Source organism: Odocoileus virginianus, chromosome 10 (genome assembly GCF_023699985.2).
Source record: "Odocoileus virginianus isolate 20LAN1187 ecotype Illinois chromosome 10, Ovbor_1.2, whole genome shotgun sequence".
Lineage (NCBI taxonomy): Eukaryota > Metazoa > Chordata > Mammalia > Artiodactyla > Cervidae > Odocoileus > Odocoileus virginianus.
In genome coordinates this window covers 24,867,226-24,892,458 of record NC_069683.1, presented here as the reverse complement: position 1 = coordinate 24,892,458, position 25,233 = coordinate 24,867,226, and the positions used below count along the sequence as shown (strand labels likewise).

Genomic DNA, 25,233 nt, shown 5'->3' with positions numbered 1-25,233 from the left:
TTCCAACTAATAAAAATAAATGAAAAAATAAATTAAAAAAAAAAGAAAAGGACTTTTTTTTTTTTTGGTGTTAGTTCTAGAAGGTCTTGTAGATCTTCACAGAACCAGCCAAGTTCAGCTTTTTAGGTATCAGTTTGGGGCATAGACTTGGATTATTGTGATGTTGAATGGCTTGCCTTGGAAACAAACTGGATCATTCTGTTGTTTTGAGATTGGATCCAAATACTGCTTTCAGACTTTTTTTGTCCACTATGAGGGTTTCATTTCTTCTAAGGGATTCTTGCCCACAATAGTACATATAATGGTCATCTGAATTGAATTCACCCTTTCCTATCCATGAGTTCACTGATTCCTAAGGCATTGATGTTCATCTCTTGGTTTACCACATCCAATTTACCTTGATTCATGGGCCTAACATTTCAGATTCCTATGGAATACTGTTATTTACAGCATTGGATTTTACTTTCACCACCAGACACATCCACAACTGAGTGTCATTACTGCTTTGGCCCAGCTGCTTCATTCTTTCTGGTGCTATTAGTAATTTCCCTTCACTCTGCCCCAGTAGCATATTGGACACCTTCTGACCTGGGGTGGGGGCTCATCTTCTGGTGTCATATCTTTTTGCCTTTTCATACTGTTCATGGGATTGTCACAGCAAGAATATGGGAATGGTTTGCCATTCTGTCCTCCAGTGGACCACATTTTGTTAGGACTCTCCATCTGACCTGTCTGCCTTAGGTGGCCCTCAACAGCATGGCTCATAGCTTCAGGCTGTGAACCACTGTTCTTCTTATTGTTTCTATGAGTTTGACTACTTTGGATACCTCATATAAGTGGGTTTCTATAAGACTTGTCTTTTTGTGACTTACAGTTCTCTTAGCATAATATCCTCAAGGTTCATCTATGTTATTGTATATAACAGGATTTCCTTCCTTTTAAAGACTGAGTAACGTTCCATTCTATTGAAGTCTATATATGACATTTTCTTTATTCATTCATCAGTTGATGAACATTTGGGTTGCTTCTAATTTTTGACTATTGTTAATATTGTAAAGGGACTTTCAAAATTATGCATCATTTCTATATACTAGGCTGGTAATATTCACTTAATAACCCTTCTATTGATGGATATATAGGTGACTTCAGTTTTGCCCTACCATAAACCTCTTTCACATAAATCATTAGTTACATCTCTGATTATTTTCTTAAACTCATGAAATAGAGTTATGGATCAAATTGGGTGTACATTTTAAGGTTTTTGGTACAAGTTATCCAATTATCTTTCATAAGTGTTTGAACAGTGGAGGAGGGAACCCATTTTTCCACACCATTGCCAATGTTGAATATTGTCATTAAAAAGCAAAACAACAGAATACCTTTACCAATTTGATAATTGAAAATGGTATCCTATTGTGGCTTTAATATGCATATTTTTGATTACCAGCAGAGAGGTTGACCTTTTTTTTTCATGTGTTTATAAGCTATTAGTGTGTGTGTGTCTGTTCACATCTTTTGTTCATTTTTCTATTAAGGTACTGTGTATCTTTCCCTATGTATTTTAAGATCTCTTTATAAAGTCATAGTATTGTCTTTATTATATGTTGGAGGTATTCTACCTACCCAATTTCATATCATTTTTCCTTTAAATTTTTATAGTGATTTTAACATCTGATATTTAATACAGCCAAATAATGAATCTTTTCCTTTATGATTTCTTTCCTCTGTGCGTTATTGATAAGACTGGTGAAATATTAGGGGAAGCAAGTGTACTTTCCCCTGCTTCCTGCTCCAGTTCAGAAAGACAAATGAAGTTGTAACCATGTTAGGTTAGTGCAGGGCATCATACATTTCATATTCAATTATTCATTCACTCATTCAAAAATATTTATTGAGTGCCTACCATACTCTCGCCACTGTATTAGATACTAGATTCCACAATATACAGCTGGGTCACCTGAATAGATGCCCATGCATTATGGATTCTCAATCTCAACTCACTTCCAGTTTTAGGTTGTCAGGCTACCTGTTTCTGAATTTGGCTTTCATATGTATGGATGTACTGTCCTTGCGTAACCTGCTCATTGGGGATCCTTCTTTGTTTGCCTACACCTGGACCCAGAAGGCAAGCACACCATCCAGGCTGCAACTGGAAGGGGGTCAAGGTCCTGCTACAGTGATACGTGTGTATGCAAGACGAGCATTGTTCCTTCTAGTTCTCAGACGGAGTATTCTCCACTGGGATACCCAGTGGAACAGACAAGATCCTGTCCTCACTTTTTGGCCCACATTGCTCATGCTGGCACAGTCATTTTGCCTTTCTAAGCTACAGAGCAAGTCAAAGCCTGGGACGGACTCTCACATTCTTAGGCTTCTTCCTTCATGTCATTGCTAGGGAGAGAGCTGAGGTGAAGGAGCTGAAAACATTGATGATTCCCCAGCATGTAAAAGGCCCCCTACACAGCAACCAGCCCCAGATACGACAAGGTGAGGACCTGTCCTGGGGTGGGGTGACCACTCCTGAATGAGGTGCCCCAAAACCCTTCCTGTGATATATCACCATCCTCTCAGGCGGCAGGGCTTCCGATGATAACACTAACTGATAATCATTAGAGTCCCATGTGGGAATATTATGCCTTCATTGGATTTGGTTTCAGCCCTCACTCAGAGCCAGGAAATGAATTTTTAAAAAATCACACTGTTGTGTTACAGTTGGTCAGCTGCCCATTCCTGAAGTGCTCTCCTTTGGGATGTTTTACTTCCCCCAACCCTCATAAGTCCTTGTAATTCAGAACAAACAATGGGTGGTTATTTATTAACAGTGACTTTATGGAGAAGAAAATTGAGGCAGCCATGCATATGGCTGGAAGGTGTCAGGTGATTTTCAGGATATTTTGGTTTTATTTCCAGCTTGATGTCAATTGGATTATGAGACAATATGAAATCAGAGCTTTCTATTCAGAAGATGCAGTCATCTGATCACCCTGGACACAGTTGTAATTCTATCAGGTGACATTAGAGGGGTCGTGCAAACTCAGAATGATCTAGAACCGTGCTTGCTAAGAGAACTTCCTGTGTTCTGATGGAAACATTTTATCTCTACTCTGTCCAGGGCAGTAGTCATGAGCCACCTGTGTCTACTGAGCACTTGAAATGTGGCTAGTTTGAGGATCTGAATTTTAATTTTGTTTAATTTTTGTTAGACTAAATAGCCACATGTGGCTGGTGGATAGTGTATTGGACAACACAGATGTATAAAGTACTACATTCATGGTTTTCAAACTGTTTGATTGTAATTCACTATAAGAAGCACATTTCATATTGTACCGCAGCACAAACACGTGTGTGAACACACACACGGCCCCTGCCGGTGCCCCCCTGCCCCCGCCCCCACCACCAAAATTTCACCAGATGAAGTTTGGCCTTCTACAGGCAGTGCACAGTGGTATTTTCTGTTTTATTCTGTTCTATCTCATTTTAAAGGTGCTGGTATGACTTCATCAGTTGACTTTGTGACTCACGAGAGGATTGTGAGTCTCTGTGTAAAGAACATTGCCTGACATTATCCACCCCCTGCCTCTAGCCATTTCCTCTGTCTCGCCTCCTGTCTCTGCATCTGACCCCCTTGCAAGGTTTTTGTGTGTCTGCTGTTCCCTCTGCCTGGTGTGATTTTCTCTGTTTCATCTCATGACTGCATGCCTTACATCCTCAGATTTCTGCTCAGATGCTCACTAGAGATTTCCTCTTATAACCACCCTACTCTGGGAAACTCCCCACCCCTCTTATCCTGACCTACTTTTCTCTGTCACAGTGCTCATCATGGCCATGTACATCCTTTGTTTATTGTCTGCCTTCCCAGCTAGAGTGTCAGCTCCACAACGGCAGGCACTGTTTTGTTTGCTGGTGTGTCCCGGCATCCCGAAGAGGCTTTCAGAAAAGCTGTTAGTTGAATGAATGAACAGACATGGCCCTGTGATCTTACTCAGACTTTCCTTATGGCTTGATATGATCAGAGGTTTGTGGAATCATTCATTCATTTCTTTGGCAATATTGAGTTCACACCAGTGGCCTGGCTTGTGTTATGGGTGCTGGGAATAGATATGCTGGAGAAGAAGGGAGACAAGTCTCTGTCCTCTTGGAAATTTTGTTTGGCTTTTGGGCCTTTGCTGTGTATGGGTCCAGGAATGTTATGGTGGAGGTTGTCTGGATATGCACTGGGCAATCAGAGGAGTTAAGTAAAGACTTTGTATCTTTCAAAGTACAAGCAGCCCTAGGGCTTCTGAGAGATGGGGATGGCAGCACATGGAAGTCTAGGAAACTAACCACAAACAGAATTTTATGTGGAAACACTGGGGTCCTGGTGAAGTGCCCTGTCTTAGCTTATGTTGTGGACTCTGGGAGTCTGAGACTAGAATTCATGTCTCTTATCTTCTGTGCTAGAAGCTCTCCCTCCATCTCTTTATGGTTTTCTTTTATGTTTTCCTCTCAACATAGGATTAAAAATGGCCAGACTAAAAAAACTATTATTGCTTCAGTGCTGCGTGGCAAGCTTTATGAGAACTGAGTAATGGGCTTGGTGGATAGCTATCTAATTATAATCATACCTTGAAATTTTTATTAGCTAGTCTTTATCCTTGATGGTTTCTGCTTAAACTACAGATACGCTGGTGGTTCTTGGATTCATTTTGAAGGCACAAAGTGTTTCTATTCTCTGTCTGTTTTCTCTCATCTTTTCCTTATAGTCAAATTTATTATTCCTTAGTCTTTTCCCCTGTCCTTTATAAGAGAGTCATCAGGATGGTGCCATTTTTACCTCCTCTGTTGAGTATACACATTAAATATAATTTGTTGCATGGCTTTCTTTTTTTTCAACAGGAAGTCTTCAAGAGAATCTATTATAATATTAAGCCTCCATGTAATAAACAGTAGACTTGGGCCAATAAGTCCAAAACATCTGAGCAATCTCTTTATTGTGTACATATGAGATTTTACCTACATAAATTTTACAGTACATCATCTGACACTATTTGTGATAAAGACCCCCCAGTGATTAAGTCATCATTTTATGATCTGTGTACAGAAAGAGCATCCACAAAGCTGTTTACTCCCCATTCCTCTAGCTCCAGTGTTAAGAATTCTGGTTTTGTATCTCAGAAATCTTTTTATTAATTTTAGTTGGGCTGTTCTAAAGAGGTCATGTGGATTTTCACAAAATATCTTTATATAAGAAGTACCTTTTCAGGGAAGGATGGAGTGAATTGAGTTGGAACCATCTGGAAAGCCAGAAAATGGACCCTGAAGTAAAAGAGAAGTGATGTCTTGATGGTCGTGGTTAATAAATATTTACAGCAAAGTCTTGAGCTGCAGCTCCGCAGTTTTGTTAGCATAAACGTTTCATAACCACAGAATATTTGATGAGCTCGTGGGGCAGGTGGCTGGTGCAGTGAATGCAGAGGAAACCAGGCTCCCTCTTGTTAGGGAGGTGCTTGTCTGCAAGCATGATGCTGTTCACTGAGTTAATGCAGTGATCCCAGCTGGGATTTTGACTCCTGACTGATGGAGCTCATGGGAAGATGACAAGGGCCTCTCTGACCCTGAGGAATAACTGTTGATTTGGAGCCTCAAATGAAGCCAAAGCTGATGGCTTATATTTGAAATAATGGATAGCTAATGGAGCCAGATCCTGCCCCCTGCCAAGGCCCTCTGGAGGTGCCTGGAGAACGCTTGGGAAGTGCATTCACTCCCCCCACTGGCTCTATGAGCCCAAAGTCCCTCTTGTCACTCAGGGAACTCTTTGAATGTATGGAAGTGTTGACCCGCTGGCTGACTAGGAGGGAGGGAAGACACGGGGAGTGTGGGGAGCTTGAGCATGGGGCTGCTGCAGCGGATCATGGGGTCTGAGCACAAAGTCCATGTTGTCCTCCTCTAGAGGCTTTGAGATTTCTGGAATCATGAGATTTCTCACTACTCGCAATGTGGACTGTGGACCAGTAGCAAGTAGCAATATGATCACCTTATTTCACTTGTTTGAAATGCAGAATCCTAGGACCTACCTGGACTTCCAGATTCTGCAATTTAACAAGATCTCCAGGTGATTCGTATGCACATTAAAGTTTGAGAAATACTGACTGAACACTTCCATTATAGTAGCTTTACAGGCCTGTGGTCAAGCAGTCAATGTTAGTGACTTATAAAGCAGATGAAGAAGTTATTCAAATACATGCTGGTTTGCAGCCCATCCCCAATGTGATGGAGGAAGGAAGGGCTGAATAATAAGCAATAACAGTATAACAGAAATAATATGAATTCTGCTCGGACTGGAGCTGGTGGGAATTTGGATTCAGTTTTGGCTAACACATATCATTGCTGGCATGAACTTGGAGCAGAACTCTTTAGACTTGAGCACGCACTCCAAGCAGTGGAGGGCTTGTTAAGACATCCATTGCTGGACCCCCTGCAAAGTTTCTGCTTTGGTAGAATTGAGGTGGACTTTGAGAATTTGCGTTTCTAACAAGTTCCCAGGTGATGCTGCTGCCTCTGGTCTGGGGTCCGCAGTTTGAGAATCACACTCTTCAGGTATAGTCTGATCATGGCAACTGCATGGTGCTGGTCTGTGTGATCCCTCTTCCAGGAAGTCTGTTCTGGAGCTGTGCGTGGCATCCTCTCCTGCCAGTCCTCTCACCATGCCTCTTTATGACTGCTTCTCGGAGTATCATCATGAGGTACCTGTACCTGCAGACTCCCAGGACCTTCTGAATCAGAATCCCTGGAGGAACACAGGATGGCTTATTAGCATTTCAGGGTGCCTAATAGGCACATTTATAATAAACAACAGTGGCCCTGTGTGTTCCTCCGCCACGCATTACATTCTTAGTTCCTTGGGTGTGTTTTGCCCTTTTCTTGGCCCTTTGTCACTTTGCTTGAACCACCCATTGCACTAGGAATGGCCTCTGACACCTATTCACCTGCTAGGATTCTCTCCTGCTTCCAGGTCTCCCTCGGAAGCTGCATTCTCCTTGAGAATTCTGACCCTTCTAGTTGGATGTGATCCCTACATCATGGGATGTGTAACTTTAAAACTAACTTTCAGTTCAGTTCAGTTGCTCAGTTGTGTCCGACTCTTTGCGACCCCATGGACTGCAGCACGCCAGCCCCCGTCCATCACCAACTCCTGGAGCTTACTCAAACTCATGTCCATTGAGTCAGTGATGCCATCCAACCATCTCATCCTCTGTCATCCCCTTCTCTTCCTGCCTTCAATCTTTCCCAGCATCAGGATCTTTTCAAATGAGTCAGTTCTTCACATCAGATGGCCAAAGTATTGGAGTTTCAGCTTCAACATCAGTCCTTCCAATGAACATTCAGGTCTGATTTCCTTTAGGATGGACTGGTTGGATGTCCTTGCAGTCCAAGGGACTCTCAAGAGTCTTCTCCAACACCACAGTTCAAAAGCACCAATTCTTTGGCACTCAGCTTTCTTTATAGTCTAACTCTGACATCTGTACGTGATTACTGGAAAAACCATAGCCTTGACTAGACAGACCTTTGTTGGCAAAGTAATATGCTTTCTTGGCAAAATTAATATGCTGTCTAGGTTGGTCATAACTTTTCTCCCAAGGAGTAAGCGTCTTTTAATTTCATGGCTGCAATCACCACCTGCAGTGATTTTGGAGCCCCCCAAAATAAAAGTCTGCCACTGTTTCCTCTGTTTCCCCATCTATTTGCCATGAAGTAATGGGACTGGATGCCATGATCTTAGTTTTCTGAATGTTGAGCTTTAAGCCAACTTTTCCACTCTCCTCTCTCACTTTCATCAAGAGGGTTTTTAGTCCCTCTTCACTTTCTGCCATAAGGGTGGTGTCATCTGCATATCTGAGGTTATTGATATTTCTCCTGGCAGTCTTGATTCCAGCTTGTGCTTCATCCAGCCCAGCGTTTCTCATGATGTACTCTGCGTATAAGTTAAATAAGCAGGGTGACAATATATAGCCTTGATGTACTTCTTTTCCTATTTGGAACCAGTATGTTGGTCCATGTCCAGTTCTAACTGTTGCTTCCTGACCTGCGTACAGGTTTCTCAAGAGGCAGGTCAGGTGGTCTGGTATTCCCATCTCTTTCAGAATTTTCCACAGTTTGTTGTGATCCACATAGTCAAAGGCTTTGGCATAGTCAATAAAGCAGAAATAGATGTTTTTCTGGAACTCTTTTGCTTTTTTGATGATCCAACGGATGTTGGCAATATGATCTCTGGTTTCTCTGCCTTTTCTAAAACCAGCTTGAACATCTGGAAGTTCACATTTCATGTATTAACTTTTAAAAATCAGATGCCAGTCTTTATATTTTGGTCAATTATAAGATGCCCTTTTCACCTCTGCCCATACCCCCCTTCTTTTTTGACTTGGAATTTTAATATATGGCACATATGGCTTATTGTGAGGTGTAGGTCAGTGGACGTTGCCATGAAAAACAAGGAAAAGAATACGAAAAGCTTATGGCTTTTCAAAAGTGAGTGTCAAAAACTCAATGGTACATTACACAAAATAGCATTGACTATTAAATATACAATTATCGTTCCTACCAATTGTAGGCTCCTGCACAGCTGAGACTGGATTATATTCATTGATTTGCTTCCCCACATACCCGACTTTTAGTAAGAGCTCAGTGAATATGTACGGATGTGAGAGTTGCACCATAAAGAAGTCTGAGCACTGAAGAACAGATGCTTTCATCGTAAGAAAGAAGAATGGAACTGGAGGAATCAACCTGCCTGACTTCAGGCTCTACTACAAAGCCACAGTCATCAAGACAGTATGGTACTACCACAAAGACAGAAATATAGATCAATGGAACAAAATAGAAAGCCCAGAGATAAATCCATGTACCTATGGACAACTTACCTTCAACAAAGGAGGCAAGAATATACAATGGAGAAAAGACAACCTCTTTAACAAGTGGTGCTGGGAAAACTGGTCAACCACTTGTAAAAGAATGAAACTAGAATGCTTTCTAACACTATACACAAAAATAAACTCAAAATGGATTAAAGATCTAAATGTAAGACCAGAAACTATAAAACTCCTAGAGGAGAACGTAGGCAAAACACTCTCTGACATAAATCACAGCAAGATCCTCTATGATCCACCTCCCGGAATATTGGAAATAAAAGCAAAGATAAACAAATGGGACCTAATTAAACTTAAAAGCTTTTGCACAACAAAGGAAACTATAAGTAAGGTGAAAAGACAGCCTACAGAATGGGAGAAAATAATAGCAAATGAAGAAACAAAGGATTGATCTAAAAAATATACAAGCAACTCCTGCAGCTCAATTCCAGAAAAATAAATGACCCAATCAGAAAATGGGCCAAAGATCTAAACAGACATTTCTCCAAAGAAGACATACAGATGGCTAACAAACACATGAAAAGATGCTCAACATCACTCATTATCAGAGAAAGGCAAATCAAAACCTCAATGAGGTACCATTACACGCCAGTCAGAATGGCTGCTATCCAAAAGTCTACAAGCAATAAATGCTGGAGAGGGTGTGGAGAAATGGGAACTCTCTTACACTGTTGGTGGGAATGCAAACTAGTATAGCCACTATGGAGAAGAGTGTGGAGATTCCTTAAAAAACTGGAACTAGAACTGCCATATGACCCAGCAATCCCACTCCTGGGCATACACACCGAAGAAACCAGATCTGAAAGAGACACGTGTATCCCAATGTTCATCACAGCACTGTTTATAATAGCCAGGACATGGAAGCAACCTAGATGCCCATCAGCAGACAAATGGATAAGGAAGCTGTGGTACATATACACTATGGAATATTACTCAACCATTAAAAAGAATTCATTTGAATCAGTTCTAATGAGATGGATGAAACTGGAGCCCATTATACAGAGTGATGTAAGCCAGAAAGATAAAGACCAGTACAGTATACTAGCGCATATATATGGAATTTAAAAAGATGGTAACTATAACCCTATATGCAAAACAGAAAAAGAGACACAGATGTACAGAACAGACTTTTAGACTCTGTGGGGGAAGAAGAGGGTGGGATGTTCAGAGAGAACAGCATTGAAACAAGTATACTATCAAGGGTGAAACAGATCACCAGCCCAGGTTGGATGCATGAGACAAGCGCTGGGGCTGGTGCACTGGGAAGACCCAGAGGGATGGGATGGAGAGGGAGGCAGGAGGGGTGATAGGGATGGAGAACACATGTAAATCCATGGCTGATTCATGTCAATGTATGACAGAAACCACTACAATATTGTAAAGTAATTAGCCTCCAACTAATAAAAATAGATGGGAAAAAAAAAAAAGAATAGATGCTTTCAAATTGTGGTGCTAAAGAAGGCTCTTGAGAGACCTTTGGACTGCAAGGAGAGCAAACCAGTCAACCCTAAAGGAAATCAACCCTAAATATTCATTGGATGGTCTGATGCTGAAACTGAAGTTCCAGTGCTTTGACCACCTGATGTGAAGAGCTGAATCACTGAAGAAGACCCCAATGCTGGGAGAGATTGAAGGCAGAGGACAAGGGGACAACAGAGGATGAGATGGTTGGGTGGCATCATCGACACAATAGCCATGAGTTTGAACAAACTCTGGGAGATAGTGAAGGACAGGGAAGCCTGATGTGCTGCAGTCCATGGAGTCTCAAAGAGTCAGATATGATTTAGTGACTGAACAACAGCAGTGAATGTTAGTTGAATGAAGTAAGTGTGATTCATTTATCTGTGGGTGAAGTTGACAACTTCCTTTTATGGTTTGGCCTTTTATTTCATGTAGAAATGTGTCCTCTGCTTTGGATGCTGATGAGAAGGGCAAACAAGATTCAACTGGGATAATGATGATCTTCATTCAGGCTTTAAATACACAGTCCCTCCCTCCCCTGAACTACCCAGAGCCAGCCTACTTCTGTAGAGTCCTGTGTGTTTGTGGGGCTTGGGTGGGAAGTGGATGCCCCACTGGGCACTGTGAGTGCTGCCCTTCTGGACTCTACGCAGGGCATGGGGAAAGCCTGAACTCCTCCAGGTTAGAGACGGGCCTCCAGCCTCTGTATCCCCAGCTCTTAGAATAGAAAGCAGCAGGGGATCAGAGCTTGTTGAATGAATGAAAGAATTAATGAAATCTTGACTTTGAGTCTCTGTGCAAGTATCAAATGTTGACCTCATTTGCATTATTTGTGGAGTAGGGATGTTAATATGTGATTCAGTTCTATCTCAAGCAACTTTTGGGAGTCCAAGAAGAATTAATTGACCTGAGGACACTTTTTAAAGTTACATATGTGCTTTACCTAAAGAAGAAGAGAACCTTCACCTTCTCTGCTTCCTATGAACAGCTCTTCTTCTTGGTCCTCAAGGTCTATTTTAAAAATTTGTCAGCTAGGGGACTCTTGGTTTTCTTGGTTGGCTCATCCTCTGATGTGTGCGTGCATGTTTAGTTGTGTCTGACTCTTTGAGACCCTATTTACTGTAGCCTGCCAGGCTCCTCTGTCCATGGGATTCTCCAGACAAGAATACTGAAGTGGGTTGCCATTTCCTCCTCCAGGGGATCTTCCCAATCCAGGGGGTTGAACCCACATCTCCTGCATGACAGGTGGATTCTTTACCACTGAGCCACCAGGGAAACATCATTCTCTGATTATTTGCAGCAAATAAAGGGCAGGTGTTAAAGTGTTTCTGTGTCACCCTGTGTATCAAGGAATCCTCTTGCTAGTCATTTCTCTGACAGATAGTTTTGTACTTTGTACGATAGATTTCATTGAAGAAACTCTGGGCTTAGAGAAGTGATTTGTTGTGGCCTTTCCTTTTGGAACATAAGCTTCAAAACGATATAGGTATGTAGGAGAGTCATGTGGGTTTATCAGTGAGTGTGGAAGGAAGAGAGAATTTGAACTCAGATCAAGTTCAAGTTGTGACTCTGCCCCTCATTTGCAGGATGTGTGGTCTTGGGCATGGTCGTTGTTCTTTCTGTGAAACAAGGTACATACTACCCATCTTATAGCTTTTGTGAAATTTAAAAAGAGAACATCCAGGGGAAGACCACATACATGCTGTGTAAAGAGTAGCTAATATTATGAGAGGATTACACCTTTCTGTTAGTACTGGGAAGGGGGGTTCAGCCCCAGGGAAGCTGTTTTCTTCTCACATTGATCAGACTTAATTTGGCTGTGTCAGGAGGCTGAGCATCAGATGGCCTTGGTTGGGTTAATTCTTGCTCTACCATTTACTAATTTTAAGATATGGGCCAAAGTACTTAAAATCGCTGAGCTTTCCTTCTTCTCTCCAATGGGGTTAATGACATTTATCTGCAGAGTTGTGAGGAATGGAGATGATGTATGTCAAAGGCCTTAAATGCAGCGGTCACCATAGGGTTGATGCTGTTTGTCACTGGTTCTTTTGATACGTGAGTTCTCAGATGGGACTTAGGCAGTGAAGGGATTCTGAATGTGGCTGAGCGAGCAAGGGGCAGGTGTTTTAACCTGGGGATGTATTAATAACTAAATTTCAGGGGCTTCCCTGGGGGCTCTGTGGTAAAGAATCTGCTTGCCAATGCAGGAGATACAGGAGATGTGGGCTTGATCCCTGGGTTTGGAAGATCCCCTGGAGGAGGAAATGGCAACCCACTCCAGTGTTCTTGCCTGGAGAATCCTATGGACAGAGGAGCCTGGCAGGGACAGTCCATGGGGTCACAAAGAGTCAGACATGACTGAAACAATTGAACTAAAACTGTAACTAAAATTCTTTTCTTCTTTCAAGCATATTTGGGGATAAAATCATCTAGAATATGGTTAAAAGAAACAAAAATAAACAGATGCTAGAAACGTCTACTTATTTCCATCATGATCATGAAAAGGCTGGGATTATTTTGCCCTGAATCAAAGGTGATCTGGGTGGAGAACCCCAGTCAACATCACCTGAACCAAATGATGGTAGGTAACAGTACTGATAGTGAGGTATATGGACATGTGCCCCTCTTTGGATGAACTGCGATGGGTAAAACAGCTCTTCTGGGAGATTTTTTACTAAAAAATGCACAAGCTCACTCTAATCAGGAGAAAACAGCAGACAAACCCAAATCGAGGGACATTGTACAAAATACAGTACCTGATTAATTCTCTTCACAGATGTCAAGGTCCTGAAAAACAGAAACCAAGGAACCATCACAGGTCAGTGGAGGCCGAAGAGACTTGAGAACTAAATTCATTGTAAGGTCAAGGATTGAATCTCGCAGGAGAAAAACAACATTAGGGGTAGAGCTGGAATATTCAAATAAGGTCTGTGCAGTAGCTAATAGTACTTTGGTCAATGTTATTTTCCAGATTTGGGGAGTTGTATTATGGTTATGTAAGAGGTAACATAAAAGGGAGTTGGCTGAAGAGTATTGAACTCTCTGTACTATTTTGGTAATTTTCTGTAAGTCGAACATTTTTTTCAGAAGTTAAAAACGTGATGGTGAGATCCCTGGCAGCTCCTGTGAAATGTGCCATTTTGTAGGAAGTGGAGGAGGCTTCATTTGTTGCGTATGAATTTGGGAACATCTCTTGCATCTCCGGCAGAATTCTTTGCCACTGCTCCATCTTAATCAGGCTTTAAAAAAATTAAAAAAAAAATTTTTCCCCTTTCATATTTTTTTCAACTGAAGTATAGTTGGTTTACAATGCTGTATTAGTTTCAGGTGTACAGCCAAGTGATTCAGTTTTATTTATACATATATTCTTTTTCAGATTCTTTTTCGGTTATTACAAGATATCGAATATAGTTCCCTGTGTTATATAGTAGGTCCTTATTGTTTGTTTTTTTTTACGATAGTAAAAGATGTTTATCAGTTTTCACAATCAATAGCCAAACCAAAAAAAAAAAGATAATTAAAATTGCAAGCTGTAATGGAAACATGATTAACCTAACAATATAAAATAATTATATACAGTGTAGGGGGTCAAGCAGAGTGATATAGGAAGTGGAAGTGCATACATGAACATATTTTCCTCCGCCTAATCAGTCTGCATCTTTTGGTTAGTGCATTTAATCCATTTACATTTAAGGTGATTATCAATATGTATGATCATATTACCATTTTCTTAATTGTTTTGGGTTTATTTTCTGTAGGTCTTTTCCCTCTTTTGTGTTTCCTGCCTAGAGAAGTTCCTTTAGCATTTGTTGTAAAGCTGGTTTGGTGGTGCTGAACTTTCTTTAAATTTGCTTGTCTGGAAAGCTTTTATTTCTCCATCAGATCTGAATGAGAGTTTTGCTGGGTGGAATACTTTTGGTTATATTAATAGGTTCTTCCCTTTTATCATTTTAAATATGTCATGCCATTCCCTTCTGGCTTGTAGAGTTTCCGTTGAGAAATCAGCTGATAACCTTATGGGAGTTCCCTTGTATGTTGTGTGTTGCTTTTCCTTTGTTGTTTTTAATATTTTATCTTTGTCTTTATTTTTGTCAGTTTGATTACTGTGTGTCTCGGTGTGTTCCTCCTTGGGTTCATCCTGCTTGGGACTCTCTCTGCTTCCTGGACTTGGATGACTATTTTCTTTTCCATGTTAGCGAAGTTTTCAGCTATTATCTCTTCAAATATTTTCTCGGGTCCCTTTTTTCTCTCTCTTCTCCTTCTGGGACCCCTATAATGCGAATGTTGGTAGATTTAATGTTGTTTCAGAGGTCTCTTAGACTGTCTTCATTTTTTTTAAATTCTTTTTTCTACATTATGTTCTGTGGTAGTGATTTCCACTATTCTGTTCTCCTGGTCACTTATCCATTCTTCTGCCTCAGTTATTCTGCTATCAATTCCTTCTAGTGTATTGCATCTCTGTTTGTTTGTTCTTTAGTTCTTCTAGGTCTTTGATAAACATTTCTTGCATTATCTCTATTCTGTTTCTGAGATCCTGGATCATCTTCACTGTCATTATTCTGAATTAGTTTTCTGGAAAGTTGTCCATCTCTACTTTATTTAGTTGCTTTTCTGGGGTTTTATCCTGTCCTTTCATCTGGGACAGAACTCTCTGCTTTTTCATCCTGATTAACTTTCTGTATGTGCTCTTGGTTCTCACTGCTGTGGGATTGTGGCTCTCCTTGCGTCTTCTGTTGGCCCGCTAGTGGATGAGTCTGAGAGGCTCGTGTAAGCTTCCTGATGGGCTCCTGCCTCTTCTGGGCTTCCTTGCCCTGCTCTGCTTTTCTCCTTTTCACTTATTTATTGCTCCATAGCCTCTTTTAGAATGTCAACTCCATGAAAGTAAGGACTTTTGTCTTTTTATTCACTGCTTTTGTCCCAATGTTTATGCCCAGTACAGCAGCATAGATAGCTAGGACCTCTTTGAGTTTGTAATATTCTGATATTCATTAACAATCTCTAAGTAGAGGATATTTTTGCAATATTATCCTTACCTCTTTTCTTTCTTTCTTATTTATTTATTTACTCATAGGGCCTATTTTTTGCAAAATATTTTTGGGAAATGCTGGAACAGACAGACTCTTCTTTGTGCTAGGTCATGTTTGGGGGTGATATAGGTAGGGTGAGTGTTATATAACCTGAGTATTTTTCTCTTGACTAGTAAAACTTTATAGTGTGTAGGAAAACTGTGTTTCCAAAAGGCCTGAGTTTATCCTGAGGGTGAGCTTTGATAACTCATTAAGTATGATCTGGCTAATTATTTCTTCTTTGATTCTGAAAAGTGGTTTTACCTTTGCGTGTTTTTGCAGTTTCGTGTTTATAAGCAAGGTGTGCGTAACTTGCAAGCAGTTTCTCCTGGAGCTGTTCACCTAGTTCAGACTTGTCCTTTCTCTGTTTTTGTCTCAATTCCCCAGATGATCTCTGCTGTGCCCTTTGGGATGTCAGAATCCTACAGCGTCCCCTGGGTGGTCTCTGTCATGTTCTAGCACCAGACTTACCTTAGCCCTGTCAGAAGCACCTCTAGAGGACAGAGGTAGATTCTAATACCTAGCACCATGCTGTTTTCGTAATAGGTGGCCAATTAACATTTGTTGAATGAGCCTTTGAAGTAGCACATTCCCTTGACCCTGCCTCATGGTGACTCATTTTTAGGACTCAGCTTCAGTGAATTTTCTTTGAAAATATGCTTAAGGATGCTATCCCTGTGGGTTTCATAAATAGAAAAACTTGGTGTCATTCTTTCTGGGCACAGTGAGAGTTTTGTCCTCTGTAAAACTGCTGAGATTCTGAATGGAAATCCAAGTACTTTTTCCTCCTAGTTCCATGATCTCACCTCAAAAACAGTGATATGGACATTCTTAGAAAGATTCTTTAGGTTGTTTGAATAGTTTTAGTGAATAGATTTGAAAAAAAAAAAAGATTATGTTTGGGTATTTAATTTGAAAGCCACCATAATATAAAAAGAGGCTTGTGCAATTGGCATTCCCAGAGGAAAGTTGCTCTGAGGAACTGCCTGTGTCATCTTTTGATTTTGACAAGATAAAAGGAATGTCAGCCCATGATGTAGATGGTGGGTTGGTATTTTATTTCTTAGAAATGGTCAACAAAGAAGCTGTACTATTTCTGGAAATTGGAAAAATAAAAGGTTACTTGGAAAAGCCCAAGATTTTTGTCTTTCAGCCTTTTAAGCACAGAATGACATGCCCTTCCCTTTTAGCTTTGCCAAGGGTGTTCTCTGATCTGCACAGTAAGAAGAATTGCATTGTATCTGGCTAATTAACTCTGAGTGCTAATGTCTGAGTATTAGTGTCTTAACTTGTTCTAATTGAGTTCAGCAAATTCAAAGGCCACCTGAATAGGGATGGGATGGACATTTGCTTTAGAAAGAAGCAATAAAATCAAAGGTGAGGAAGCCAATGGGACTGTGATTTAGGCCCTGACATCAGTTATTTTTTTATAGCTTTTCATAGATGTTACCACAGTTACTGTGTCTCTGGAAATCAAACATATATTCCAGCAAGGAAAATGAAGAGATTTGGGGTTTCAGGTAAAGTAACCTAAATCTTTACAATTCTGTAGCTTTTAAAAAAACCTTTTGCTTCTACACATTTAATGGTTCTTTAAAAAAGGCTTGGAGGACTGGGATAGTAAATGTCTGTTGGTGAAATATAATATTGATTGAGGTCTTACGATGTGGCAGTCTCTGTCCTAAGATTATTGTCTCAATTCTAGAATAGCCCTGAGGTGGTGTCTTAGTCTGGGCTCTCCAGAGAAACGGAACCAATAGGATATGTACCTATGCTATACTATACTACACTGTATCTGTCCTCTATCTGTATCTATCTATATGTTCTATCTACATCTCTCTCTATGTGCTATGCTTAGTTGCTCAGTTGTGTCCAATTCTTTGCGACCCCATGGACTGCAGCCCACCAGGCTTCACTGTCCGTGGGATTCTCCAGGCAAGAATACTAGAGTGGGTTGCATGCCCTCCTCCAGGGGATCTTCCCAACCCAGGGATCAAGCCCAGGACTCCTGCATCGTGAGCGGATTCTTTACAGACTGAGCCACCAGGAAAGTCACCTGTATCTCTATAGCTAGAGAGATGTATTAGAAGGAAACAGCCCACCCAGTTATGGAGGCTTGAATGAACTTGAATGCATCTCCTGCATCTCCTTGTGAGAAGTCCAAGATCTGGCAGATTGGCAAGCTGGAGGCCCAGGAGAGCTAATGGTAGAAGTTCCAGCCTGAGGCTGAGTCTGAAGGCAGGAGAAGACCAATGTCCCAGGCAGACAGTCAGGCAGAGAGAGTGCATTCTTTCTTACTCAGCCTTTCATTCTATTTAAACCTTCAACTAATAGGATGAGGCACACCCACATTGGACAGGGCGATTTTCTTAACCTAGTCTATCACTTCAAATGTTCTATCATCCAGAAACACCTCCAAAGTCACACTCAGAATAATGTTTAGCCAAATATCTGGGCACTCCGTGGCCCAGTCAAGTTGACACCTACAATTAACCACTGCAGATATGTACTGTTTTCATCCTTTGTGGTGGTGAGGAGATGGAGGTACAGAATGGTTAGATAACTTGACCAAGGTCACAGGCTGGTAATAGTGGAGACAGAACAAACCCAGGCAGTCTGGCTCCTCAAATTCTCACTTTAATTAGTACAACATACTGCCTTTTAGAAGAGGAAACTGCAATGAGGAAAGAAGGATGGAAGTGGGGGAAGGGAAGGGGTCTAGGTCCGTACTAGGTACATACATACTTAAGCATGGCCAACTGGTTAGAGGCAGAGCTGGAGTTTGAACCCAGGTCTCCTGACACGTGAGCCAGCCCCTAGGTTCTCCAGCTTCAATATGGTGTATCCTCTGTGTAACGGACATTTTGCTTGTGAAAGGCAAAAAGTTAACTTTTAGTTATTCCCCCGAATTGTTAATTCAAGCACTTTGGCAGTAGTTCCAGTTAGCTCACCTTATCAGCATTATAATTTGTGTCTATAATATTCCAGTCCTAAAATGCCCTCAGATGAGTTGGCCTACATGGATGAGTATGGTAATTATGTTTAAAACACTTCCATTTTAAAGCACTTCAAACTTTTTAGAGCACTCTCATGTATACACATTATTTAAAAAATGGATTAGCTTGACAAAATGGATTTACTCTGGGGTTATGGCCTTTTGTAGATGTGAATGGAGCAAAGGCTTTTACCTCCCCTTAGCCAAGATTAGAAAAGAAAAAATGAGTTATGAGAAGATGCTGGAAGAGAAAAGAGTGTTTATTCAAGCAGTGTGATCATCGGTAGGCAGCTCTGATGGAGATTGAAGAGCCCTGGACCGGGAAATGAAGAGTCATAGGAACTATGGACATTGAATCCAGACAGTTCTGGGTTCAAATATTGGATCTGCTGCCTACACATTGTGTCACTTATCTGGCCCTTTCTTCATTTGTAAGGCGGGAATTATGCTTTCTGCCTTACCAGATGGTTGTAAGGATGAGAAGTGCTTGTTCTGTGCATGGCACATAATAACGTGTGTGCTCCCTGGATTGGGAAGATCCCTTAGAGAAGGAAATGGCAACCCACTCAAGTACTCTTGCCTGGAAAACTCCATGGATGGAGGAGCCTGGTAGGCTATATAGTCCACCGGGTCACAAAGAGTTGGACACAACTGAGCTATTTCACTTTCTTTCACTTTTCAGTCACTAAGTCATGTCCAACCCCATGAGCTGTAACCCGTCAGGCTTTTCTGTCAGTAGGATTTTCCAGGCAAGAATACTGGAGTGAGTTGCCATTTTCTCCTCCAGTAGATCCTCCCGACCCAGGGATTGAACTTGTGTCTCCTGCATCTCCTTGAGAGATGGATTGAGAGGTGGATTCTTTGCCACGGAGCCATCTGGGAAGCTGGCGTGTAGAAAGCCCTTAATAAATAAGAGCGGTTACAAATCCCCCCTCTGTACTGGTAAGGCCCACCTTTACCTACCCTGAGAAGACCTTCGGTCTGCCTGCTCTTTCCCATCTAGAGTGGCCACATCTAGTACCTGCCAGTGGGCAGCTATGGAGTCAGCCTGCTGCTCTAGCCAGGTGTAGCTGGAGACTGCCCGTCCTTCATGCCCTTCGTGTGTGTTCAGACTGGGTAAAAGGGCCTCTTCCCTGGTTCCTGGTTTGTATTCTGCATCCCTTCTGAGCCCCGCCTGCCTGGCTGGCCCACTACCACCTGCCTACCCCCATCCAGCCGTGTCCCAGGCTCTTTCTCCCGAACTGATTCAGTCTCTGTCTTACCACAATTGGCTAACTATTAGTGCCAAACTGGGCAGAGTTCTTTTCCTTTCTTAATTTTATTTTGGACAAAAAGTTGTTTCACATGGATCTTTTTAGAAGGAGGTACACTATTTAAAGAGAAACAGTATATTTGGTTCATTGAGTCAAGTTCCAAGTCATTTCTGGTGGGAAAAAAATCTGGTGGCTTACTGACTTAACTGGCTGGTGTCTTTGTTAAGCTGAGTGGTCTGTTTAATCAAAACAGTCAAGTTGGTGGCCAGTTTAGGCACAGACATAATGTCCCATTCCTCCTGACTTTTACCCCACTTTCTCCTTACCTTGTGTCTGGAGTATAACAGCAGAACTCCTCTGAACCTGTCTTTGCTTTGCTTTGGCTGGAACTATCTTGAAAGGACCTGGGAGCTTCAGTTTCCAGGAGCCAAGGCTGAAGAGATCTCAGTGGTGCTGGGGGGAGACAGGTGGGGGAGGGCTGGTGGCCCGAGTGCCGGACCAGAGGTCATGCTGGCCAGCTTGCCCAGGCCCAGAAAAGGCGAGGTGCAGGGGGCACCTGCACCTACCAAGCCAAAAAAGGTAGTGTGTGAAAGCGGAACCTGTGACATGAGTCATTTGATTTCATGTAACTTTCTATCATTTGAAATTTTTGACTAGATTCAGTTCCAGAGAGATCACTGTGGGCCCCAGGTGCATGAGTCTCCACTTTGAGTCAGAAGGCAGCCAGTACTTTGCTTGGACTCCAGAAATCATCATTTATGGGGTCAGAAGTGTTCCTCTTCTGTTAATTTCCCCCATTTCAGCTCCTTTGTGATCAAAGGGTAGAGATCTGAAGGTCCTTTAAGATGTAACCTTGGCTTCCTTGGTGGCTCAGATGGTGAAGAATCTGCCTGCAATGCAGGAGACTGGGGTATGATCCCTGAGTCCAGAAGATCCCCTGGAGAAGGAAATGGCAACCCACTTCATTATTCTTGCCTGGAGAATTCCAATGGAGAGGGGAGCCAAGCAGGCTACAGTCCGTAGGGTCTCAAAGAGTCAGACATGACTGAGCACCTTCCACTTCACTTCACTTCACTTAGAACACTCAGATTCTTGTTTGTCCAGTCCCATCAGATCCATCAATGTACTGGTCATTTCTGACCGTGTTCTGGTGGGTTAGTGACTTAGGGCTGAAAAGAATCTCCACGCAGTCCTTCTCTGAACTGACTGTTTCTGACTCTTGATTTCTCTTCCTTGTATCTGAAATGGACCCTAATCCTGAGAAAGAAAGTTTATGGTTTAGATTGTGGGCCTAGGACATCCAAACCATTATGTGCCATTCATTTGTGAGAGAACAGTTTCAGATAGAAGAGACTCAGAAGGTGGAAACTACTGAACAAGTCATTTATATAATGGAGGCTAATAATTGGTAGTCTCATTTGCTTGAAAATCTTAAATTTCAGTGTTCTACCCTGGAAAATTTGATTTCAATTACATGCAGAAATCTCTTACCCTGTGGAGTTTATATTAAGTTACAGCAGTTATAGTTTATATGAAAATGAAAGAATAAGCTATGTCCAGTGTTCCTTAGTTGAGCAATTCATGGTCGGTCAGTCCAGTTTAACGCTTTCGTGAGTAATAAGCCCTTTGCTGGCCTCCCCTTTCTGGCATGGGTTGGACCCATCTCAAACTCAACTGGGTAGGCTCGAAGAGAGATGCTTGTCCAACTGTAAGTATCGATGCCTAACTACTTAAATATTCCTTCTGACATCTCAAGTCTTCCTTTTAAATCACTTCCTTTTAAATCTTTCTGAGTACATTGTTTAAAATTTTTTTATTAAGAATCTGTTATGCATATAGGTATGACAAAAACCACTGCAATGATGTAAAGTAATTAGCCTCCAACTAATAAATGAAAAAAAAAAAAAGAATCTGTTAGTACTGACCTCTATCCATTTTTTTCCCCATTTTTCTTTTTTGGTGTTGAAATGCATTTTTTATTGGAGTATAATTGCTTTACAATGTTGCGTTAGTTTCTGCCATACAATGAAACAATCAGCTATATGTATACATATATCCTCTGACTTCTATCCGTTTTTGTTTGCCTAAAAATGTCTTCACTCATGTCTGGAGAGAGAGTTTTGCTTTTTCTGTATTGACAGTTATTTTCACTCAGCTCCTTGAAGATGTCATTTTCTTTTCATTTTGGATGCTGAGAAATCAGCTCAGTCTTTGTCAGTGATCTTTCTTTTCTCTGTCTGCTTTTATTTTCTTCTTGATTTTTTTTTCTGTTTCACTAAATGTTGAAAAATTTTCATGTCTACCTATTGAATTCTTTTTTTTTCATTTATTTTTATTAGTTGGAGGCTAATTACTTTACAATATTGTAGTGGTTTTTGCCATACATTGACATGAATCAGCCATGGATTTACATGTGTTCCCCATCCCGATCCCCTGTCCCACCTCCCTCCCCATCCCATCCCTCTGGGTCTTCCCAGTGCACCAGCCCTGAGCACTTGTCTCATGCATCCAACCTGGGCTGGCAATCTGTTTCACACTTGATAATATATGTTTCAATGCTCTTCTCTCAGATTCTTTTTATTGATTCTGCTTGGGATTTAGTGCACTTTTTAATTTGAGAATTCATGACATATTAATTTAAAAAAATTCTTAGACCCTATTTCTTTGAACATTTTTCTTATTTTTTTTTTCCTTTCTGGAAATCTGATTAGATATATGTTACACCTTTTCATTCTGTGCTCCCTATCACTTATCTTCTTTCATGTGTTTCAATTTTTGTCTCTCTGTGCTGCATTCTGGGTAATTTCTTCAAGTCCATCTTAAGGTTCATAAATTATGTCTTTGGCTAGGTCCAGTATGCTACTTATCTGATTTGTTTGTTTTGCTTTCATGATTATATTTTATATTTCAGAAATTTTACTTAACTTTTTAAAAATTGTTAACTCAGTTCTCATCATCATATCTTTAATCCCCTCTATTATTTCTTTACACACATTAAAACTACTTATTTTATATTCTATATCTGATCATCGCAGTATGTCCAGTTTTCTGATCACTTTCATTCACAGTGACTTGCCCACTCATATTTTTAGTGATTTTTTTTTCATTGTGAGCTCATGTTCCTTAAAACTTTTTCTGCAGGAATTATTAGAGTCCTGTGTTTGAAGAGTGCTCTAGAAAGAAAGGATCTCAATTTGTTCCAGCCAGCTTTAATCACATTTTCACCTGGTTGGTGGTAGTTATTATTCTTCCAAGTCACATCGGTAGTGTGAATTCTGGCCCTGAACCTATATAAGTGTGGGCTTTTGGCTATAGATTCTCAAGAGAGACTTTCTTTTCTGCCTAAGAGCTGCAGCCATGAAATTAAAAGATGCTTACTCCTTGGAAGGAAAGTTATGACCAACCTAGACAGCATATTAAAAAGCAGAGACATTACTTTGTCAACAAAGGTCCGTCTAGTCAAGGCTATGGTTTTTCCAGTAGTCATGTATGGATGTGAGAGTTGGACTCTAAAGAAAGCTGAGCACCAAAGAATTGATGCTTTTAACTTGTGGTGTTGGAGAAGACTCTTGAGAGTCCCTTGGACTGCAAGGAGATCCAACCCATCCATCCTAAAGGAGATCAGTCCTGGGTGTTCATGAGAAGGATTGATGTTGAAGCTGAAACTCCAGTACTTTGGCCACTTAATGCGAAGAGCTGACTTATTTGAAAAGACCCTGATGCTGGGAAAGATTGAGAGCAGGAGGAGAAGGGAACGACAGAGGATGGGATGGTTGGATGGCATCACCGATTCAATGGACATGGGTTTATGTGGACTCCGGGAGTTGGTGATGGATAGGGAGGCCTGGCGTGCTGTGGTTCATGGGGTCGCAAAGTCGGACATGACTGAGCGACTGTACTGACCTTGGAGCTGAGGCCAGGATAGATACATCTCATCCTAAAGGAAACTTTTGTTTTGTTTTTTTATCCTGTGTCTCATAATCTGATGTTATTTCCATTTAAGTATTGTGGCATTTTGGAAAGGGGTATTTGATCTGGTCAGTGACCAGGATCAGGCCACAGGCTTTGTCCTCAGGCCCCCATACTAAGCAGTGTATAAAAATGCAGGCTTATGGAGTAAAGGCCAATAGCTCTGCTTTCCATAGTAAAATTACACTTCCTTCTAATTTCTGACTTCCAACTCTTTCCCTAACTTTATTGCAACTTTAGCCATATTTTAAAACAGATTAAAAAATATTTTATCCCTTTCTTTATTTTTTTTATTAAAAAAAATTTTTTTTTCATTAGTTGGAGGCTAATTACTTTACAATATTGTGGTGGTTTTTGTCATCCATTGACATGAATGAGCCATGGATATACATGTATTCCCCATAGATCATTTAAAGAAAGGAATATACAGTATACTAACACATATATCCCTTTCTTTAAATGATCTATATTAGAAGAGGCTCTTTGACCCACCTAGTTACAGAGACAAGGGTTCGGCATGTGCTAGGTGGTATTTTAGATGTTTGGGATACAGTAGTGAATGAGTAAGATAATAAGATCCCATTTCTCACAGAGCTTGTATTTAAGTGGTAATGAAGAGAAACAAAAACAATACCTAAGATACTTTCACATGGTGTTGAATAATCTTTCTAAATATTCACAATGACCCATGCAAGGTATTTGGTCTTGTGTCTTTTTATGTATTTGTGTATTTAATCACCCTATCACCATGTCGTTAGATGGATATACCCATTATTCTGTGGGAATTGAATGAAACACCTCAGCTGTTAAGTGATTGGTTAATTCAGTGATAAGGACAGCATGGTTGAGAAACCCTTGAATTTGGGCTCAAAGATAGATTGCATCAACATCCAAGTAATGTGATTTGTTAAGATATGTGTGAGATTGAAAATGACTTTTTAATGACAAGCTGAGAGCAACCTTATAAGGCATGAATGCACCTATTCTCTACAGTTAAGTATTTTAAAGCCATGTTTTCACTAACAAAATATATTGCCTCATTTTTACCAGTGATATAGATGGATTAAGGAATAGCAAATAATTAGTACCTTCAAGTATTCATCCTAATCCATACCACTTTATTTATTTATTTTTTTAATTTCTGGATTCTTAGTTTTATTCCATTGATCTAACTTTCCATCTTTATGTCAGTATCACTTTGTGTTTTTTTTTTCATTTATTTTTATTAGTTGGAGGCTAATTACAATATTGTAGTGGTTTTTGTCATACATTGACATGAATTAGCCATGGATTTACATATATTTCCATACCACTTTAAAGTGGAAACATGGAGAGGGAAGAAAAGCTGGAAATGTTTTTTTCTTATATGATGAGATGATTAACACTTTGTAATAAAGCTGATGAAAGAGATTTTGATCATCCAGTGATCTGCTTTGGGGTCAACTGCTGTTTGAGAGAAAGCTAGTTTTATAAGAAATGTCTCAAAACATCAAATAGGAACCCAGGAAGTGAACTTGGTTTACTGAACCTCTTTCACTTGATTTAGGAACAGTGCTCACTAATGAGGAATGTCAAGGAATTTTCAG

The 25,233-nt window shown here is 40.7% G+C and overlaps 1 protein-coding gene across 3 annotated transcripts in view; it reads left to right on the top strand.

The window, feature by feature from the left end:
* The window catches only part of KIAA1549L (KIAA1549 like), a 297,332-nt gene that overhangs the window by 44,059 nt on the left and 228,040 nt on the right, over positions 1-25,233 (top strand). For 2 of the 3 annotated variants that reach the window (XM_070473197.1, XM_070473196.1), the window contains exon 2: positions 16,864-16,950. The exons of the other annotated variant lie outside the window; for it this stretch is intronic. In XM_070473197.1, coding sequence (XP_070329298.1) covers positions 16,864-16,950 — 87 coding nt within the window. The remainder of the gene's footprint in view (positions 1-16,863; positions 16,951-25,233) is intronic. 3 annotated transcript variants of the gene reach the window in all.